The sequence below is a fragment of the Watersipora subatra genome, chromosome 7 (assembly GCF_963576615.1).
Source record: "Watersipora subatra chromosome 7, tzWatSuba1.1, whole genome shotgun sequence".
Classification (NCBI taxonomy): Eukaryota; Metazoa; Bryozoa; class Gymnolaemata; order Cheilostomatida; family Watersiporidae; genus Watersipora; species Watersipora subatra.
Window position 1 is genome coordinate 31,772,751 of NC_088714.1, and position 22,664 is coordinate 31,795,414.

A 22,664-nucleotide genomic window follows, 5' to 3' on the forward strand; every position below is an offset into this window, starting at 1 on the left:
GAGATAACAGCCTCACACTACATCCCATATTTTTATATTTTTTCTGAAAATAGTAAACATGATAATTAACAGAGATTTGTTCAAAATGTATCGCTAGTAGCAACTATCTTAAGTTCGCTCCAACTGTTAGGAAACCTTTGATGCGTGATTAATGGCAGTTCTGCTGGCAAGTTTCCCAGGGAAAAATAAATTACCTAAACTTTATTAAAATAAATCAACTGGCTGTTTCATACAAGGAAATAGTATCGGGACAAGTCAGGAAAATCCCTATTTTATGAATCCTAGACTATTATGTCAAACCATCAATCATCAGATTAATGAACCGTGTGAATTATATACCATAAAGGTTGCAGGGTTACTTGTTCTACGGTTATTTTTACAATCGAATTGAAACTACTTACTGCGAGCTTTTAATACAAAGAGAGTTCTTTTTTGTATCACTAAAGGTGAGCAGATCATTTACCCATCTAAATGTTAGTGTTTTAGGTCAACAATTTCAATCAATTTCACTATTCACTTAGGGACAATGGATTCAGCCACACTTCAAAGCATGGAGTTCTAAAGAGTCAGTGAACAGATATCTATGTTACTATGATTTCTTTGGTAGAAAGTGTGTGGAGATTTCAGATGTCGCTACAACAAATCACTCTGGTAGAAATGAGATATAAGAAATAATACTTAATAAGATTTGTTTTGAATTTAGTGAGGGTTTTTATAAAACGGTAAAGCCTGGTTCACACTATATTGCCGTATCTCGGCGTTGATGCCACAATACTTTAATGATCGTCGATGATAACCATGTTCACACTATCACAAACCTATCCCGTTTGTATCAGGAAATACACCGTGACATAGTGTTCCCATTGCTCTTTTTAAATTTTGGTGAAGAAATCTCTTTGTTTTCGCGTATTGGAATTAAATACTAGTCTCGCAGCGACTATCATAAACGAATATGAATAAATCACGCTACCCGCGATTGCAAACTACAATCGCCGAATCGATTCACATTTGAAAGGAAGTCGTTGATGCTCGGCGAAATATCGGGAAAATTTGACAGCTGTAAACTTTCCCGACGTGTCCAAAATGCTTCATTGATGCCATCGGTTCACGCTTTACATAATTGATGATGAACGCCAAAAAGAAGACGCTGACAAACGGCGATATACTGTAGTGTGAACCAGCCTTAAACAAAAGAATAGCAGATGAAATGTGTGAAGTAAATTCTTAGTTTAATTACATAGTCTGACAATAAATGTTACATAACACCTATGACTTGTAGACTGATGTATATACAACCTATAGAGCTATATATAGATTGATCTATATATCTAAATGTTATTAAGAGATATCTCATCAGTTTTCTACTAATGACATTATCTATGTAGATGTTCAAACTGTAAAACAGAGACTCGAGATAACCCAAATATTGACACTGACCAGAGTTTCTAACGAGGCTCTTCAATAAGTTATCAGCTTATAACAATGGTAGCTAACTTAAAGCTTATAACAATGGTAGCTAACTTAAAGCTTATAACAATGGTAGCTAACTTAAAGCTTATAACAATGGTAGCTAACTTAAAGCTTATAACAATGGTAGCTAACTTAAAGCTTATAACAATGGTAGCTAACTTAAAGCTTATAACAATGGTAGCTAACTTAAAGCTTATAACAATGGTAGCTAACTTAAAGCCTATAACAATGGTAGCTAACTTAAAGCTTATAACAATGGTAGCTAACTTAAAGCTTATAACAATGGTAGCTAACTTAAAGCTTATAACAATGGTAGCTAACTTAAAACTTATAACAATGGTAGCTAACTTAAAGCTTATAACAATGGTAGCTAACTTAAAGCTTATAACAATGGTAGCTAACTTAAAGCTTATAACAATAGTAGCTAACTTAAAGCTTAGAAATTGTTGGTTAAAACTCTAAAAGTTTGCATGAGCTGTCAAAAGTCAAGTAAGCATACATGTATCAGACAAAATACTGACTTGACCGCAAAGCACTAGAGCTCTCTCTATAAGCCCTTTCTGATTATCTGACTGCTAGCAGGTTCTTGCTTTTTTTAATCTTATATTGCGTTTTTCCCACCAATGCCAAGTATTATGGATGTGCATTTTCATGAAACTCAATATTAGATTCAATCTAAACAGTTTTTTCGTTCTTAAAAGCAAATTAAACTTGCAGAAGTATCAGTTAAATTGGCAGCTTTTCTTTTTATAAACAAATTTAACACTCACCAGTTCTTGTCTAAAATAGCCCATACAAGTTAGTGGAAACTTTACAAGTTAAAAAAGAGTATTCCAGAAATGACCAAACAGCAAAATTTAGAATAGGAATAAGCTGCAGATGTATAGTTTTACATCTCTATACACAGCAGTGTTCTAGTTGACAACAAAGTGGAAATATCCTAGCCGTTAAAGGATGTTTCAAAAGTATGATGACTTTTTTCAAGTTTGTTGAAGCCATGGCAAGAGACAAACATTATTTTCTGTAAAAATACCTTTAGTTATCACACACTATTTGAACACAAGCAAGTCAACATGAAAGTTGGCAATATTTTTGTTATTTTCTTTGCCGTGCTCACTTTTACCACATAATGTCAGCTTCAAGTTGCTCTTAAAACATTTTAATATTACTAGCATGTGTTTCTATCTTTATGAACTCAGTCATGGGCAAAAAAATAGAGCTGTTACTGCGAAGAGAAAAGAGCTATCGACCTGCACATGATGGAAGTCTCACAGTGTCAGGTGACTTAATCATCAAAGTAAATAAAGGTAAGTGCAAAACTAGGTGTTTGGTTAATTTCACTGGAGTGTTATAATTATGTTAGATACAGCATATACCCAGCATAGATAAAACTATACTAAAAGACAAAGTTAAATAAAACTGTTTTAGACTAACAAAAGTTGTATTATGTAGTGAAGGAGTAGCTACATTTTTACAAAACTGCAAACACTAAAGATAAAAAGCTGTAATACTTGTTTGATGTACTGCAGTTCCATAGTAAAATGCTAGTAGCAACAACAACTGGTAAACCTTTAGAATTGTAAATGCATGTTTCCTTGAAAGGCCGTTTATCAAAGTCAAAGCAACAATTAAACATGCAATTGATTTAATTAAACCCCTCGATTCAATGAGAACTGCATAACAAGTAATCGCATCTGAAAATCTTTTTTGTGTTGCTACATATTTTTGCACATTGATTCCACTCTACCAGTTTTTCTGATCTTTAAAATCAATTTATCAAATTATTTTACTATTGCTTTCATTTTAGACATAAATTTAAAGAGCATTAAGTTAACTATGAAAGGCACAACTGCGTGTGAAATAACTACAACTGTAATCAAGGGCAAAGCAAGAAAAACTGCCTTTATCAAGTCAGTTGATGTCTTTTTAAAGGCAGAACAGAATCTACTCAAGGAAAGTAAGTCATTAATTGTACAATGTGATTCAAGTGTACGTACCAGTGAGCTATACAGGTCTGAACTAAGAGAAAAGGTTATTTTCTTACTATTGGTAGTTTATCTCAGGTGCTACTGGAGACCCAATAATATTGCTATTGAACGATATTGCTAAGCACACTTACTCTTTAAAAAATGAAGGTTTTCTTTTGAAATACTAGTAATAACCTGCTCTTTCACTTTTAAAAACTCATTTTAAATTTTTACTTTAAAACTTTCTGGCACAAACCAAAATCTTTTAAGATAATTTGATTTAATACACTTTAAGTTGACGCAGTTAGGTATTGCGTATCCTGAAGGCAAGAGTACCCAAATTTTTCAAAGTAAACATATCTCAGCTAGGGGCGTTATAACTTACAACAAGCAACCATGTTGGTTCAAGTCAGAAGACATTTTCTATGCATAAACCACTGTAATAAAAACAGAGTAAAAAGTTGTGTTCATTAGTAATAAACTGCTAAAAGTGCTGCCATCTCCAAAATGTATGCTGTACCTACATATAAATTATTGTTTTTCACACACGTGTACTAATAGCACCAATAACATGGGTGTACTAATAGTAACATCTAAAGCTGCCGGTTGCATTCACCAGCACGAAACTGACCAAATAAACAAGAGTTTCTGGTGCGCTTCGTCAAACTAAATTGAGCTATTCAATGGTAGATTTTCTGTATTGGTTACATCAGTTGCTTTTTTTCATCAAAGCACACAAAGTTAAAAGCTCTGGCTCTTCTTTTGTCTTATTGCCACCTTTTAATGGGAATCCTCTGTTAATCAGTAGCGGAGTAGGAGAGTAGTGGCACCAGCCAATGGACCTTGACTAACGTGAGCATTGATGGGGTTAGATAGTGCAGTGATAATACTATTTGTTGTTCTCTGTTTCAACATTAGTGCATCAGTGTATGCTATTATATCGTAACACCCACAGTGTGTTCACTTTTTACTTGATGTACACATAGTGATAATCATTGCAATAGTAAAACAGTCATTTCAGAAAAGCTCCTTCATTCAGTTGCACATGAATACAAAGTTTGTCCGCCAGCCAGCCGAGGTCAGTTGAACTAGGCATGGCTAAAGACTAACTAAGTACATAATTTATTCTGGCAGGAAATTATGCTAGGCAAGGCTTGGCCACAGACTACAAACTGCTGCAGATTGTCTTATTGTCATAGAAAAACAAGTAACAAGACAAGGTCCTTGAATGAGTTGCAAAATATAAACCCCTATTCGGTTGTTCCTGGTTCGAATGTGGTCTGATGATTATCCAGATAAGTACTAAGCCAAGTAATCTACGGTGTATTAATAGATGTACCCAATCTCTCAGGAACTTAACCCTCGAATTTCAATAATAAAAAATAAGATAGACAAAGACTAGATGTGAACCAGCAACCGCTGTATAAATAAAATGCTTTGTATTAGTCAATGGTTGACTAATGGCTGACTGACTGGCTAATTGGCTGACTGACTGGCTGACTGACTAACTGACTCACTGATTTATTGACTGACTGACTGACTGACTGACTAACTGGCTGACTGACTGAGTGACTGATTTACTGGCTGACTGACTGGCTGGCTGACTGGCTGACTGACTGAGTGACTGATTGAGTGACTAACTGACCGACTGACCGACTGACTGACTGGCTGACTGAGTGTCTGACTGAGTGACTGATTTACTGACTGACTGACTGACTGGCTGACTGAATGACTGACTGACTGAGTGACTAACTGACCGACTGACTTATTGACTGACTGAATGACCGACAGATGTCTACTTATTCAACTACTTGTTAGCCATGTTTTGATATTATTTTGATAAAGTGGTGAACAATCAATTAATCTAAACTTGGTACAACAGATGCCTCAGATATCAATTTTGCTTCCGTGTGATAAGCCGTGAATCGAGCAAATGCTCACTTGTGATCACCCAAAGTTATCTGCTTAACATGTGAGTGATGGATCTTCTACAGTTGTTTACCTAAAGGTGTAACATCCAGCAGTTACTTCTTCAGCTAGTAAGTCTCAACTCGTTCAAAGCATACATTTGTAAAGAACTCCGAGCTAGGAAAATGAACAGAGAAATAAAAATTATCTTCCCTAAAGGCCAATAATTACAACCAACATGAGTGAGTTATCTATGGAAAGTTTTGTGTAATACCCAGTAGAGTGCCTCGATCAGTTCCAATAGCAAAGGGGTCATACATTGCAGCTTCAGATAATAGATCAGAGGCTTTTTATCGTTACTATTTCTTATTATAATTATTATTATCAAAACTAATACCCTGGAACTCTGGTGCACGGTGAGAGATTGTCAGGTGTCATTACTAATTGCACAATTATTACAAAGCGGTTTGATTAGTGCAGGTGTTAGAATGTCACCAGTTCAAATCCTGTTGAAAGCAATTTTTTCTAACGCTCAAAGCATGGCTTCAGACAGGTGGACAGATGGACAGTCTCGACTCTTACAATAGTAAAGATTATACTAAAGATTGCTGATATCAGTCCAACCTCTTGCATAAAAATTTTGTAATTCAAAACAATAGAAATATCAATTAGGAAACAAAAACATTGCACAATGCAACCAACCATCTACCTGATAAAATGTTTAATTTTTCATTGCTTTGATAATTTTTAAAAGGTTAGTTGTTGTAGGTCAAAGGTCAAAAAAACATTTAGATATATGTTCCTCAATGGAAGATCAGTTAAACATGCTTGTAGTTAAAACAGTTTAAGAGCCTTTTGACCAGTTATGTGAACGCAGGAGATACATATAGCATTAACTATACTAGAAAGAGGGTTGGTAGTTGGACATGCAAACTTTATGATAGATTGGTGGAACTATGAAAATCTATAATATATTTGAGCCATGTTTGATACAGTCACAGTATACCATATTTTGGATGTCAAGAAACGAGGTAAGCAGCGATAATCAGGCGGCAGCATGATTGTCGCTGCTTACCTCGTTTTTCTTTTTTTTCAGGTTTTTTAAAATTCAACAAAAATGAAATAACAAAGGAAAACAATATTTAGAAAGTTTACAAAAGTTTACATGCTTTGTATGTGTTAGCTGTTGATGGCTGTTCGAAGTGTTAAAAAAGTTGAATGGCTAAAATTTGAGGTCATTTTGTACTTCTTATCAAGCTGTTATACAAAATTCAAAAAGCTAGTTATTGATAAAAAGATTACCTCAATGTTGGCAGACTTATTGAAATGCACAAAGTAACAACTTTGTTTTTGTGTCAATTGTATATTCTTCAAACAAGCGCAGATCATACTTGCTTCTAGTCAATAGCCTTAGATCCTATAGTTATATGTGGGCAAATTGGAGCCGTCAAAACAGTTGTTTTGCTTTTTGTAGAAACTCATACTAAACATCTACATGCTGGGCGTCATATCCTTCCATTTAAGTTCTACTTCTTCAACTCAAGGTTTGTAAAATAGTTCATTAATAGCCTTACATGTAAACAGTTGTGTTAGGGTACAACTGATCTAGCACTATTGGAGGAAATTAAGAGAGTTGAGGGAGTATGGTTGTTCCTATGAATTTGCGAATTACCTGCATAACTGTTTTAATAGGAACATTACCTCTACTTTAAAACCTGTAGATTACTTTTCTTTTGTTTTAATGAAAATCCTGTACTCCACGACGTAAACAAAATTTTGTGAGTATGTGGAAATATTGGTTTGACTGTATTAAGATCTTCAGTACAGGTTTGACAAAATTATGCAGTAAGCCGAGTTCAGTAAATGTATGTATATATGCGGCTGAAAAGAGGTGATCTAGCAGCTAATACAGAGTCGCTACTCATGGAAGCTCAGGAGCAAGTGCTTTCAACTGGGCAACTCCAAACACGTATCTATCACACTAGAAATGATCCTAGATGTGGACTGTGCAAGAATGCACCAGCGATTCAAAACATCATAAGTGGATACAAGCAGCTAGTCTGACATACATACACTTAGAAGCATAATCATATCGAAGGTGTAGAGAACAGAGTCTATGCGCGAAATTGCCTCAATAAACCACCACATTGGTGGGAAGCTCCAGGGAAGTTCAATGACAACAACCGTGCTAAGCTCCCCTCGAGCTTCTACATCCAGACTGACAAGCATGCTTGGCAAACCAGCCAGATATTGTTGGGTTGGGCAAGGCGAACAAGAGAGCATTGTTTATGCATGTACATATACATGTATATACACATGTATATATATATATATATATATATATATATATATATATATATATATATATATATATATATATATATAGTCAAACATGGATAACTCGTCCACGGATAGCTCGAACACATGGTTAATTCGAACATTTCCTTTGGTCCGTTCCCACGTAATGATAAATTGCTATAGATAACTCGAACTCAACACTGTTAATTCGAACTGTTTTTTTTGCCCAACGGCTACCGAAACGGTTGTTATCGCTTTAGAAAATCACTTTATTCAAAGCCATAGAGGTAAACTTCATCTTTTCGTAATTCATAAGCGTCGTTATTACCACCATCGGCAAAATATTTTTGTCAACGACTTTTCTAAAAGTTTGGTGAAATTTGATTTATACTGCGATACGATGAATAGCACGGGCTAGCCGGGTCACGCGCGCAAGGATTTTCGCCACGCACATACAAAACAAAAATCGCATGTTGTTTTGTATGTGCGTGGTGAAAATTCTTGAGTGCGTGGCGTAACCCAGCTAGCCCGTGATGAATAGTTTTCCGACGTTGATTCCGTGTTGAATCAACGTCGGAATGTTTAATGTTTAAATCGTCTTAAAAATTCTTGTAATTAAACGAATACGTTGTCTGAGCTACAAAAAACTATTCATCGTTTGACCTAAACACAGAATACGTGTGTACATTCAATAAGTATCTATTAAAAAAGCGTGAGTGATATAGAATGTACCGTAAAACCTCGTAAAACTTCTAATTGAACTGCCTCGGAGTGTTGCTCTTAACGAATCCCAGGTAAAGTAAGGTAATCTGCATAAACTTCAAGAAGAAACGGCAAAATTGATCGTGGGTAAAACCCCAAAAGAAAAAAATGTCTTTTCTTTTGAGCATTTCAACAACGATCAAGTTTTGCCAATGTCAATCTGAAAAACGTCCTGGCAATAACATCACCTCAAACAACAAACCAATCTCAAGTGATAGAAAAATCTCTATACTTTTTCACGAAAACGTTTTAAACTTTACATTAGAAGCATTTAATTTGAAACAAGCCATTTGTGCTTTTGATTTATATTATAGTTTGTATATGTACATGTATCTACTAATAAATAAGTAAATATATGGACTTGTGACAGTGCTCTGATAACTTGAACGCTCTGATAATTCGAACACTTTTGCTCCGTCCCTTGAAGTTCGAGTTATCCATGTTTGACTGTATATATATATATATATATATATATATGTATATATACAGTTATGTATACATGTATGCATGGTTAAAAGTAAAATATTGAACTCAAAGTCACTACATCTGTTTTGCACAGCAGGGCTCTTCAGGTAACAACTGGTGAATGATTTAATACCAACAAAAATATGAAATCATTCGCCAACTGTTACCTGAAGAGTAATGTTGTGAAAAACAGATTTGTAGAGACTTCTACCTCAATACACACATACATGTAGATATATAGATATACCCGTATATGTAGATATTGACATTTATTACAGGGAAATACCCTCTTCATTTCATGAGTACAAAGAAGGAACAATCTCATATAAGTTAAAGGCCAAGCTGTATCTTCAGGGAACCTTCTCGGCAGTCAGTTTGCTTGAGTACATAAAGGTTATCAATCCAGGGCCAATAGGCAGAGGAGAATATCTGCTAAGCCTGGTAGGTCTTATGCGACAACTAGCTGAATGCCCGGCGTAGCACGGGTATTAAAAAACAGCTCATAAACAGTTGCAGGTAATGTAGTTGCTTGCCACTTGCCATTAGCCTGGCACATTACCAAAGACTAATTTGAGTAAGTTATCTACGGCTCTTACTGATTAGAGCCATGAGGGCAAGCATAAAATGATGTTGCGGTGTAACGGAGGAGAGCAGTAGCATATTTTCATCCTCTTAGCGACATATATCGTCCAATGAACCCATCAATCAATCAATGGTAAGATATTTGCCTGGCGAATGAGAGGTTCCTTGATCAAATCCAGCATGAAACGGGTATTTTAATCCTAGATTTTGATAGCTATAGCTGGACAAACCAAAACAGACACATCCACAGAAACTCTGAGATTTATGTACATGTATATATATTGATGGTCAAATATAAAAATGATATTAAAGCATGGAGCCTTAAGCATGAACATGTCAGGAGCAGCATAAAATGCAATAAATTATTGATAAATTACTTGCTGTGTTTAAAAGCCAGGAAAAGCAATTGGAAGAATTTTTGCTAGTGTTTCTGAAAATATTGTGGTGTAAAGCTATACGTAAAGCTATAATACACAACTAAACTTTCTCAAGTACAATGTTGCTAATTCCAATGCTTGGCATTTTTATGTGCTTAATGACCTTTAGATTGGGCTGACCCAGCTTTTACAGGGCTTATAAGAACGTTTTGGATGCTCCATGTATTTATTAATTTACAATATTATAAAACTCTGATGTTGTTATCTTGCTTGAAACTGCTGAATTGAGAAAAGACAGGTGTTGATTAAAGTGCTTCATAAAGGATTGCATTGCACAGTTTTTAATCTCCTGGCAATTGATTTATCTACCGATAATCTACCAACTGTGCTAATCAACAACTTCCTGAGTTTGTGAAATAATCTGTATTATAATAATTGCGGTGTTCCATGATGTTAAAAAATCCTCGCATGAGGGAAGAGTTATAAGAGCAGCCTCACAACAGCTTATTTAGTGTACAAAAGCAGGTCTATTGCAAGCAATGCCTGGTCTAATTGGCAATTTTAGAACTCTTGGTTTCCATATACCTAAATGCACCACGATCTATCTGATTAGAACTTCAAGAATCCGTCTCTGCATGCATCAAGGCTAATTGTACTCGATGAACCCATTCGTGGATTTTTGTTGTGAAACGATTTGTGTTGAAAATGAAACAAATCTAGAGCATCATTTGGCTCAACGCTAGTTTTGATACAGACGCTACCCTACTTACCTTACCCTACTTACCTTACCCTACTTACCTTACTTACTTTACCCTACTTACTTTACCCTACTTACCATACCATACTTACCATACCATACTTACCATACCATACTTACCATACCATACTTACCATACCTTACTTACCTTACTTACCTTACTTACCTTACTTACCTTACCCTACTTACCTTACTTACCTTACCCTACTTACTTTATTTCATCACTTACCTTACCCTACTTACCTTACCCTACTTACCTTACTTACTTTACCCTACTTACTTTACCCTACTTACCATACCGTACTTACCATACCATACTTACCATACCATACTTACCATACCATACTTACCATACCATACTTACCATACCTTACTTACCTTACTTACCTTACTTACCTTACTTACCTTACCCTACTTACCTTACTTACCTTACCCTACTTACTTTATTTCATCACTTACCTTACCCTACTTACCTTACCTTACAATACTTACGAACATTCATGTTATGAACAATGGTAGATATAAACAGTGTTGTGCGTATGTCAAAAAATGTCCGCAAAGAAAAGCGGTAGATACGAACGGTGTTGTACGTATGTCAAAAGATGTTCGTACAGAGTTGCCGAAAGTTAGATTTTGTATTGGGTGCCTTTTTCCAAGTAGCGTGGCTTTCGGCCACTGATATTAATTTTTTCAAGTAATTACACAGCTAACGTGTTCGAGACATGCATCAACACTTGGAAAAATGCGATAGAATTTTTTTTATTGTAGTGCGGTTTCTCTCCAACTGTACCCATATTTATGGAGCACATTTTTCATTATTATTTAGTGTTCTTTAAATGTAGTACAAACCAATATAGGTTATTGATACAAGCCTTAAACATACTTATATAATCCTTAAACAAATGTTCCGTACAAAGTAACAAACTGACAGAACTTACGAACAAATTCGCCTAACGAATGGCCATTCGGAATGTATCTTCTCATAACTTGGGGAGCATCTGTATAAAACACTGGTAGTGTGGTTCCAAACCACATGATAATATACTAGTTGTCTGTTTGTAATAAATAAAAAATCTCCAAGTAATCTGTTCATCGGTGTCTACTTTGAGGCCTAAAGCATGCATTGAAAAAGTCAGTATTTATGATTTTTTTAGGAGTAAGAGGTCATTGGCGCTTAACATTGCTTTTGTCATGTTCAAATGTCTTGAAACAAATTTGTGTACTAAAAGCTCAAACAATAGAAATACAGCTCATGGTAGCTCCATATGTTCAAACAATAGAAATACAGCTCATGGTATAGCTCCATATGTTCAAACAATAGAAATACAGCTCATGGTAGCTCCATATGTTCAAACAATAGAAATACAGCTCATGGTAGCTCCATATGTTCAAACAATAGAAATACAGCTCATGGTAGCTCCATATGTTCAAACAATAGAAATACAGCTCATGGTAGCTCCATATGTTCAAACAATAGAAATACAGCTCATGGTATAGCTCCATATGTTCAAACAATAGAAATACAGCTCATGGTAGCTCCATATGTTCAAACAATAGAAATACAGCTCATGGTAGCTCCATATGTTCAAACAATAGAAATACAGCTCATGGTATAGCTCCATATGTTCAAACAATAGAAATACAGCTCATGGTAGCTCCATATGTTCAAACAATAGAAATACAGCTCATGGTAGCTCCATATGTTCAAACAATAGAAATACAGCTCATGGTAGCTCCATATGTTCAAACAATAGAAATACAGCTCATGGTAGCTCCATAAGTTCAAACAATAGAAATACAGCTCATGGTAGCTCCATATGTTCAAACAATAGAAATACAGCTCATGGTAGCTCCATATGTTCAAACAATAGAAATACAGCTCATGGTAGCTCCATATGTTCAAACAATAGAAATACAGCTCATGGTAGCTCCATATGTTCAAACAATAGAAATACAGCTCATGGTAGCTCCATATGTTCAAACAATAGAAATACAGCTCATGGTAGCTCCATATGTTCAAACAATAGAAATACAGCTCATGGTAGCTCCATATGTTCAAAAATGTGCACTGCGCATTTTATCAACACATTGTACTGGCGTTCGATATATGGTGTTTTACCAACATGTTGTATTGGGATGAAAATATGGTGTTCCGAATTATAGCAATTTTTCAAGTCCTTTTTAGAAAATATAGCTACCTTTTATTTTGTGTACATATGTAATGGGTTCACCATACATGGAAAAGTATAGAGATTTTAGATATGGTGTACGTATGAGGTTTTGAGACTAATTTCTTATGAGCATTGCAAATGGAGTACAAAAGATGTCTAAGTTTCTTTACATTACTTAATACTGTGTGAGAGATAGTGGTGAATGCAGAATGAATAATAATATTGTATCCAACCTCATCACAACACATAGTTTACCATTTTATCTTAACCCGTGGTTGTATGACTCATTTGTTATGTAAGAACAAAATAATAATTTATTGATACACATTCCTCATTGGGTAAAAATTTCTCTCTAGTAAATGGGAGCATCATCTAGCTCAAAACCTAAATGAATATGTTTTGGTCAACTTCTGGCTAAAATTTTCTATACTTAATTTTTCGTGAAAAAAAACATAATAAGTAAAATAATTAACCATTATACATACCATATTTTAATTATTTATTTTATTAGTACCACTTTAAGTCTTTAATGCTGTTTAATGCTGTTTAGTGCTAAAGCAATAAGTTTCTTCTATTGTGCATAGAATATACATTTTTTCTGTTATATAATTTTATTGATATTCAGTTGTTCAATAATAGTCACTTGCAAATTTGTTCATGTAATAATGCACTTTTATTTTGATGCCATAATTTGTAACTTCAAAATTTTAAACAAATTATAACTCAAACACCAACAAAAACAAACACACTACCTGTATTGTTCCTCAAAAATACTAAAAGTATGTTTGAATTCGTGTTTTAGCAACAGGCTAGCTTTGAAAGAGAACAAAGCATTCCAAGATCTCTCTGGTGTTATGATGCGGTGATCATCAGAGGATTCCTCAACAAGCGAGTCTTGAGAATGAATGGAGGTATGCATTATTATAAAAACTAAATCTTTGCAATTGATGTCAACACTGTTAAATTTCGAAGCAAATCTTCTCATAAGAATGCACTTGTTTGTATTTCTGCTGCCCCAAATATTCTTTAATAATAATAAAGAATAATAATAATTTAATAACTCTTTAATAAATGTTGTCTACACCGAGCATTAAAACAAATGTATTGTTTAAAGCTGTGTATTAGTGTAAATATAAAAATAAATATAAGGCAAATTTTTGTCACTACTTGATTATAGAGTCCCATTAAGTGAAGTAAAGGTCATGATGGAGATATGGAGGGTAAAGTTTTTATATAAATGCATATTATTCTGACGATTAGCTAGTGATTGCTAAAATTCAAAAACTCAATACAGTGTACGCAAGTGTTTAAATAATGACCTATGTTTTAGTTTTATTTTCTTTTCTGGTCTGCTCTGCCTTTTCTGGATATTTCTATCTTATTGTACCATTGGTCGCTCATTCTATTTTTGTAAGTTGTCCTCTCTTGTTGCTGATTTACAGCAAGCCTTTCTTTGAGCCTTCAGTTACCTTCTTGCATAAGCTGTTACGGCACCCTATAAGTATTTGTGAAAACCTAATGACAAAAGCACTAATATTTACAGCCGATCAAATATCTATCATGCTACATATTGACAATCATACTGACCGATTTATCTACCCACACGTTTACATTGACCAGCTGACCTTAATCCAAGTCGGCAGCGAACAAGTGCGCAAATGCAAAACAGTTCACCAGCTAATAGCACATCCTGTGCAGCCTCATACTAGGAAAAACTTTCTGCATCTCCCAGTCGGACCCATAGCTCAAACACTTCCTGGCACTTTAACTTGTGGAGAGAGCATCAGCATATCATATGAACTCAAGGTAGAAAAACATAAGAAAGCATTATTATATTTCAGATAAAAGTAACAATGCGTTAACACTTACATCAAGTTTATTGTAGCTGTATGTTAGCACCTACGAGTGTATTGAAGCTGTGTGTTAATACCTACATAAATATATTGTAATTGTATACACCTACATGTATGTACAAAGTTCACTGTGTACGTAGTACACAGTTCAATGAATAGATTCATTGATACAATTGTCGAACTTTTGTCGGCTTGTCGAACTGCTAAGGTTTTTAGAGAGAAGTGGTTCTAATACTTACGCTGATCAATCAATTTTGCTCTATACTTCTGGTCAACTCTCTATCTCATTACAGCATTGGATTGCTAGGCGCACAGTATTTGGTACACAAAAATTTGTTATTTGTTTCTGTGAAATTAGCATTCTTTAAATATACCACCAAAACTAATTATGGCTTTTAATGCTAAAAGCTTTATAAGCTTTCAGCATTAAAAGCTCCACCAAACAGTTTATGAACTCGGTCACATAAGTTAAAAAAATGTTGTAACAATTTGCATCCCCTCATTAAACTTTTCAAAATTGAACCAGGAAATAAATCCCTCTCAATCTTTGAAAAATATCATAGATAAAACCAAAAGCTAAATTTCTGTGATTTGTTGTTGTAAGTGTTTTGTAGTAGTGGAAAAAGCTAAAATTTTACAACACTCCATCGTAAGTATTAGGCAATATCATTATATACACCTATATATTATTATATACACCTATTTGCTAGCTTTGTTAGCAATGTGTGTGTGCCTGAGTGTGTAATTTATGGGCAAAACAGAAAATAAGACACATACACACATAAAGCAAAACGGATTGCCCGATAGTTCAAAACTAGAGCACCAAAGTTTATTCCACAAAGTTTGGTTCTTGACATAAACACCAAGTTTTATGCACATTGTTACAATTTCAGGTTTGCTTTTAGCTAGACTCACAACTTGCTCATAATGTCTGCTACGACACTGCTATAGGTTTTGGAAAGTTTTTTACAAAATTATAATATGATTTCTAGCCATATCATAAATGTGCGCATTTTATCTCTGTGAGATTATGCTTGGAATTTATTGTCCATAATACATTCTTTGCAACTATAGTTTATTTGCGCTTTTAGAAAACAAAACAGAAACTTGTCAAGCTATAAGCGAACTTGGCAGCAATTACGATTGTCAAGTTGGCAGATAGTCAAAGACTTTGTGGGACTACTGTATGTAGTGAACTTTAAAGTCCATATATACATAAGTGAGTGACATAGTAAATTTACTATAAGAGCTTATTTCTGTATATAAAAGATACAAACCAGTGATTCTCGTTGCAGATTTTGCTGAAAGGATGTGGATTCCTAGAAAAGGTTCCAGTAATAATCGATGTACATTGAAACTACTTGGTTTATCTTGTCAAGTGTTGAGGGTAAGAGATGTAAGCTAATATGAACTGCTTATACCAATAATGTTTAATATTTCTTTGTGTTAGATTCAAACAGTTATACATAATTATTATAATTTCCAAATGTCTGACAGCCAGTGATATTGAACATTGTAATGCTCAGGCATAAAGGCAGATTTCATGTCTAAGAACGAAAACCAGTTGACTGATTGTAGGCATACCTTGAGCATTAAAGATAAAATTACACAGTTTTTGTAGATTTTATCAGAAATTATTGCTATTTTTCTATCATTTGCGATTTTTTTATGTTTGAAATGACTTGCCTGCCAAGATGTTTCAAGATTAAAATTGAGAAAACTTTATTGCGGTAAAAACGCTCAGACGAAAAATACGTGAGAAATGACATCCCTAGTTGTTACCGTTGCTATAGTTGATATCGGCTATCGTGTTCAAATTGCAGTGTTACGCGTCTCCAATCTGTCAGTTTCTTTGCAACTATAGAGTTATAATCGCACTTTCATTTCATCTGAGCGTTTCAACCATGATCAGGTTTCGTCGATTTTAATTTTGAAATCTCCTGGAAGTCACATTACATCAAACATCAGAAACAATCGCAAAAAATAGAAAATGTCGATGCTTTCTGATAAAATCTACTAAAATTTGGCGCACGTTTTTCTTTAACTCTCCCCAAATCAGTAAGCTGTAAGTGGTATTCGTTCATGAGTAAAAAACAAAGCGGTTCTGTGCTGCCTTAGCTTTTTATTGAAGGAACAGAGTTTTTTATGAAAGTGGCCAGCTGCTGGTTGTTCAAAGGCTTAGCCTTGTGGCCTTCATAAAACATTGTAGAAATATAGGCTCCTTGATTTGTAATACAAAACTAGCTAAGGTGTGCTACCTTCATGAAAATATTACTTAGCCCTTACAATTATGGAGTAGCACATGCAGATACAATCTCATTAATTCAAGTCAGAGGGAAACTTTTCAGCTGGCCTGATTCCCAGCATTGCATGTAACAACAATGATTCTTTACCAAACTATGTCTTAATATAAATCTACAGAAATACCAAAGCTGTATACTTTTTAACACATGTCTAAGTTAAGAATAGGAGTAACCGGGGCACCGCGGGCCCGAAATCACAAGAATTCATGCCAACGCGACAGTTTTCTAGATACAGCTCTCAAACTTTGCCATATCATACTTTGATTTGCGGGCTACACAATGAATTTACTGAAAACACCGTCAAATGGTAACACAAGCCATGAGATACTTTCTCTGCACCCTCTACAAGTGGTCCACTGTACCCCGGTCCCGGGGTACCGTGGACCGCACCCTGGGGTACCGTGGACATACACATCAAACTACTGCCACGGAAACGCTTTAGACCATTTATTGAAATTATTTGGTAAAGCTTACAATATGTATTATACAGAACCATATAAAAACATATATTTCTAAAAATTTCTCCAATGGAGTGTTCAACATCTAAAAAATAGTTCTGACAGTCTGGCGAAAAAAATTGCTTATTAAAGCAGAGGGGCTAAGTCAATATCGAAGCAAAATTGCTGGCACGTTCTTTGGGTGCCACCAATAACAGAAGGGTTTGGAAGCAACATCACAACGTCATAGATGTCAACTGATGCAATGTCTTCTTTCTCTGGGGGTATAAAGTTGGACCCGCGCTGTATGAAGAATGATACATCGATGGTGTCATCAGTGTTACACACGTCAAGTATCACTGCCACGAAGTGCTTCACAGTTCTCCTTCCTCTAACTACTACTAGAACATGATTGGAGACTTTAAGGTCCCCAATAACTATAGGCCTTTCAGCTGAGGTGGGTAGGTCTTCAGGTTCGCTGGTTGGCTCCTCGCTATCCGACTGTGCAACTGCTAGCTCTGCCTCCTCTTCGCTGCTGGACTCTATAGATGCGGTAGCATGTATAAAAATAGCTGCTATTGCAAATAGATTTGTAGTACAATACAATTTTTTACTTCGTTGTGATCGGAGTGGGTTATTCAACAATCAACAAAAACCTAACCTTGCGTTTACCAGGTTTTTTCTTTCGATTCTCCCTTTCTTCAGCCTCCTTTTCTAACTGAAGCTTAACAGGTGTGTCTGTTAGCACGACTGTTGTCTTTTTGTGGCATTCATTTTCTGAATGCAAGCGTTCTCAATGCCATGATTTCTAGCAACCTCTGGACAACGCTTTAGAGTGGCTTGGAGAATCTTTAGGTGTCGCGACACTTTCCTAGCAGATATGCCATCTTCTATCACACTTTTGACTGCAGTTCGCATTAACGTCGCAGCAGTTCTAAGGGGAGCTTTTGAGATGGAGTTACGAACCCCATCTCAAAACTTCTTTTGAAACTCCACTTTTCATATTAAAATACTATTAAAGCTTAAAAATACTAACTCAAAAGCAACATTAGTTTTTCTGGGGCACCGTGGACCATGGTCCGCGGTGCCCCGAGCCAGGTGGTCCATGGTGCCCCGGTGCATGAAGCAAACGTTATTTATAAAAATTTTTAAAAACTTTTAACGGTGAAGACTTTAAATTACACCAAAGAACAAGGTTAGTTGTATTATGTGTTGCAATAACAACAAAAAATATGTATAAGTTTTTGGTCAAGTAACCTGAACATCAAATGTGTTTAAATTTACTTTTAGGTCTTAAAATCAATTATTTTCTTACCAGTAGCTGAATATGACATGCAGAGTTTTCAAAACAATATGGCTGAAAGATGACATCATATCCTGTTCAAAAATTAAGAGAAGACTATTCTAAAACTAATTTTTCTCAGTGAAAAGAGAGGTGGTCCGCCGTACCCCTGGGCCCACGGTGCCCCGGTTACCCCCTACTTAATTTTGAACAAAAGCGGACAACTCCTTGTTTCAAACAGTCTCATTGTACAGTTGTTCAGCAAGCTTATTTGAACCCAACTGCTAAAAATTGTTCAGCACAAAGTTTTCCATTAGCTTTTAGTACCCTGGCAGCCCGATGCCCAGTGAGAGATTATCAGGTGTAATAATTAACTGCACAATTATTCCAAAATGTAGTACAGGTGCTGGAGTAGGCTACCTACTCCAGTACTCCAGAGGCAGTCTACCAGGCTGAAAACCCTGATTTCAAAACTCGTTGAAAGTTAACCTTTTTCCCGACATCAAAGCATGGCTTCGAACGAACAGACAAACACGGCTCTTAATATAGTAAAGATTGTTATATATGTTAACAGGTTTATTTATGTTAACAATTTTTAATAGAGAGCATGTCAACAACATGCTCTCTATTAAACGATTTGACTAGAAACTATTTAATCAGTACAAAGATCTTACATATTGGCAAAGATCCTTTGTGCGATTAAGAAAGACTTAAAATCTATTTAAAACAACCACGCTTACATTCTACAGCCTTTCTGTGAAGAACTTCAAACACACCAGCTTCTTTATTCAGGCGATGCTATGATGCTGGAGACTTCTTAGCAACATTACCAAAGATGGTTTGACTGGAACATAGGCTTGGACCTGGTGCCAATATGCTGAATGGTTAAACGGACATGACAAACTTCATCAGAGTGCATGAGTGACAATAGCACAGCATGATCACATCCGAGCTTTGTTACAGCATAAAAGTAGCTGGTTAACAGTGTGGCTGTAAGATATTTGATATTCGCTAAAAAAGCATAAAAACAGTAAAAATAAATTTGCTGTTTATTCTGGTTGCTCAACCACGGAAACACTCACAGCCTCTGAGCAAACCTAAAAGTTGTTTTTAAGAAGATACTGAGATTGAAAAAGGAAAGTAGTGACCTGTAATATTTTTAAAAGTGAGCCTCGGAAGTTCAGATTAATATACAACAGAACTAGAAGGGCTAGTTACCTCAGAAATTCAGATTAATATACAACAGAACTAGAAGGGCTAGTTACCTCAGAAATTCAGATTAATATACAACAGAACTAGAAGGGCTAGTTACAGAAAACTAGTAAGCAGTTGAGAAATTATTTCATTTTTAATTTATTATGTTTGTGCTAATTAAATCAAAACTCTCAACCTTAATTATGTAGCCCTCCGTTTGTCTAAAATAGAATAGAACTACATGTACATGTGTTGAGAATTATTTGAGCTTTTTTGCTGACTGCTGCTCTTTGTTAAAAAATTGTTACTCAGATGTCCAGCTAGGGCAACCAATTGTTATACCATTAATTTTAAATAATAGTTTTTCAACGAACAATAGAAAATTAAACCAAACACATTTGGTTTGGTTATCATCTACGACTATCTTGTAGATCTGGTATGTAATGTGTGACATTACTATAAGATGGTTGGTGTAGGGCAATCCCCATCTCCACATTATTCAGCTAAAAACAGAGTGATGAGCCTAAATACATCCAGTTTGATTACAATCCATGGCTACAAAATGAAGAAGTTTTATAATGTAGCATTTTATTGTACATAATTATGACTTCTCATCAGTTGTTAGCAGAAATGCGTATGTTTTTAGTCAGGTAAGAGCAGCGCGTAAATACATATGGTTTGATCACAATCCATGGCTACAATATGAGGAATTGTATGCGATGCAGCATCTGAATACAGTATTAGTATTAATTGGAACCACATATGCATGTCTTGCTATACAACAAAAACACACAACATCCTCAAACAAAAGAATATTTCAAAATGTCACAACAAGAAATTTATTAGCCAAAAAAATGTGTACAAAAGTGACACTTTTCACGCATAGTATCAACATAAGGTAATGTGGCATTCTTAGAGCAACCGTAAGGCCCGCCATTGTGCAACCTTCCGTAATCTTCACAGGTTAGGGAGCTTACATTCTTACCTAGTGCCCTGGCACACAGGTAGCCGTATCTGTCCATGTATCTTCTGATGCAGCGACGAGCACAGAAGTATGCTGCTACGCAGGTCTTCCAAGCTGATCCTGTATCTAGCAAAACATGTCAGTAACTTGTTAATGCTGTATTTTACCTAAATTTGTTTTTAATGGAGTTATCATGCATGGTTAGTCAAACTGATCACTGCTATAATAGGTAGTTGTTGTTACAGCTGTATGATAGTCTGTGTATTAAATATCTCCTGCAGTCATGCCTATTTGACTATTCCAAGATACTAGTACAATAAACCAATATAATCACTAAAATAAAGTTCTGTAGATTTTTGCAGATGACATGCGGCTATTTTTGAATGATTACATCATCTTCAATTCTCCAAAACAATAATCTGTTCTTTGGAAGTGATAAATTGTGTGCCAAACTGATCAATATGTCATAATCACCAGAAATCCAAATTCGATGTGTTGAAGTAAACTGTCATATTCAAGGACTGATAACAAATAAAGATCTTTGTCCAGAGAGCATAAAAGCTAATTTTTTTCACAATACGACATGACATATTCTGCCGAAAAAGTGGCCCTGCTGTACATTATAACCATTTAGCCATGCCAACATTATTATTTAAAAAACTAGTACAACAACTCATGCTCTAGTTCAGTTCAGCCGTATGTTTGCCTGTCATCTTCAAAATCTCCCTCTCACACCATATATGGCATCACCCTGTTCACCCTCTCTAATCTCACCTTTCCACTTTGTACAAAAAAAGCTTCTTTCAATACACATAATTTTACTTAATGCTTCTTTATTTTTTGTTACATGGTATAATTTGCTTTGAACAGCATTGACCGCTGATAATAAAGTTAACATTTATCTATCAACTGTTGCACAAGGCATTCTATCAGCTAACTCAATCTGGAAACAGCCACAAATTGCCAGCCATCTGTGTATACAAGTAAAGCGTGTTCCAGTTGACAGCTCTGTTAACATTTTTTGATCAGCAAAGTTGCTTTTCCATCTACAGACTTGCTTTAAATACTTTTAAAAACCATCACTTGATGATTTAAGATTTCAACTTGTGATTTCATCCACTCTCACCGAGACATTAAACCCAAATACTGCAATAACTCACAAAATGTTTTGCTCGCTATATCATAAAAGCCAAAAAGATTTTAGAAATAAACCAATGTAATGTGTAAAACATAATTCTTACTACAATCGATCCAATAATTGTGTTTGATCTGGTACAAGCCACAAGACAGCGATCCTCCATCCATTTGGCATCCTCTCCCACCACCTTCAATCTTTTAAATAAAAACAACGTTAAAAGGGGGACACACTTAATCTCTCTGCGGTAAGCTGATAACTAACATTCAAAATCTTCAGGTTGATAATTGAAAAGGTAAAGCATGGCAACAAATCATTTTGTTTATTAAATTTACCTTCCCAATACAATTGATGCAAGATGAATCGATGCCACCGTTGATTCCGGTCATAAAAAGCAGTGTGAGAATGAACATGGAAATCTTCTTACACATCCTGTTGGTTTTATTGCTGCAAGCTTACCTGACTGCACGCACATTTGAATAGTCAAATAGATCATTTCACAGTAAACTTATCCGGTGAATTACCAAATTATTGTGAGCCAATCAAAATGCCATGCTGTAGTGGTCACTCGCTTCTACGAGCTAATAGAGGTTCTGGAAAATTTCCTTTAGTAATAAGACATGCTTTGCATGACACATAGTTTCACATGTGCATAACCTTGCAAATACCGGCAACAAATTATTTGTACAGACTGAATATGGATTATGGATGTTCACAGCATTAATGGATGAAGGATTTG

The 22,664-nt window shown here is 35.3% G+C and overlaps 2 protein-coding genes across 2 annotated transcripts; one reads left to right on the forward strand and one right to left on the reverse strand.

Moving 5' to 3' along the window:
- The first annotated feature begins 399 nt into the window (after window positions 1–399).
- Window positions 400–20,325, forward strand: LOC137399416 (uncharacterized). The gene is made up of 9 exons (XM_068085518.1): window positions 400–446; window positions 2,670–2,777; window positions 3,278–3,427; window positions 6,820–6,889; window positions 9,149–9,311; window positions 13,560–13,668; window positions 14,301–14,563; window positions 15,906–15,997; window positions 19,425–20,325. The coding sequence occupies exons 2-8, from the start codon at window positions 2,672–2,674 to the stop codon at window positions 15,963–15,965; spliced, it is 921 nt and encodes a 306-aa protein (XP_067941619.1). The 5' UTR covers window positions 400–446; window positions 2,670–2,671; the 3' UTR covers window positions 15,966–15,997; window positions 19,425–20,325.
- A 96-nt stretch (window positions 20,326–20,421) lies between these two features.
- Window positions 20,422–22,403, reverse strand: LOC137399419 (lysozyme-like). Its single transcript, XM_068085519.1, has 3 exons — window positions 22,261–22,403; window positions 22,032–22,122; window positions 20,422–20,916 (listed from the first exon to the last, which is right to left on the reverse strand). Exons 1-3 carry the CDS (start codon window positions 22,354–22,356, stop codon window positions 20,669–20,671), a joined length of 435 nt encoding a protein of 144 aa, XP_067941620.1. The 5' UTR covers window positions 22,357–22,403; the 3' UTR covers window positions 20,422–20,668.
- Window positions 22,404–22,664: the final 261 nt, after the last annotated feature.

What these genes read in the sequence shown, in the direction of transcription:
- LOC137399416 (XM_068085518.1), top strand. Translation starts at nt 2,672, where the DNA reads ATGGGCAAAAAAATAGAGCTGTTACTGCGAAGAGAAAAGAGCTATCGA. An exon ending in ACAGAATCTACTCAAGGAAA is followed by an intron (nt 3,428 to 6,819) that starts GTAAGTCATTAA and finishes TGCTTTTTGTAG; the next exon opens with AAACTCATACTAAACATCTA. An exon ending in TTCTACTTCTTCAACTCAAG is followed by an intron (nt 6,890 to 9,148) that starts GTTTGTAAAATA and finishes CATTTATTACAG; the next exon opens with GGAAATACCCTCTTCATTTC.
- LOC137399419 (XM_068085519.1), bottom strand. Translation starts at nt 22,356, where the DNA reads ATGTGTAAGAAGATTTCCATGTTCATTCTCACACTGCTTTTTATGACC. An exon ending in GCATCAATTGTATTGGGAAG is followed by an intron (nt 22,123 to 22,260) that starts GTAAATTTAATA and finishes TTTATTTAAAAG; the next exon opens with ATTGAAGGTGGTGGGAGAGG. An exon ending in CAATTATTGGATCGATTGTA is followed by an intron (nt 20,917 to 22,031) that starts GTAAGAATTATG and finishes ATGTTTTGCTAG; the next exon opens with ATACAGGATCAGCTTGGAAG.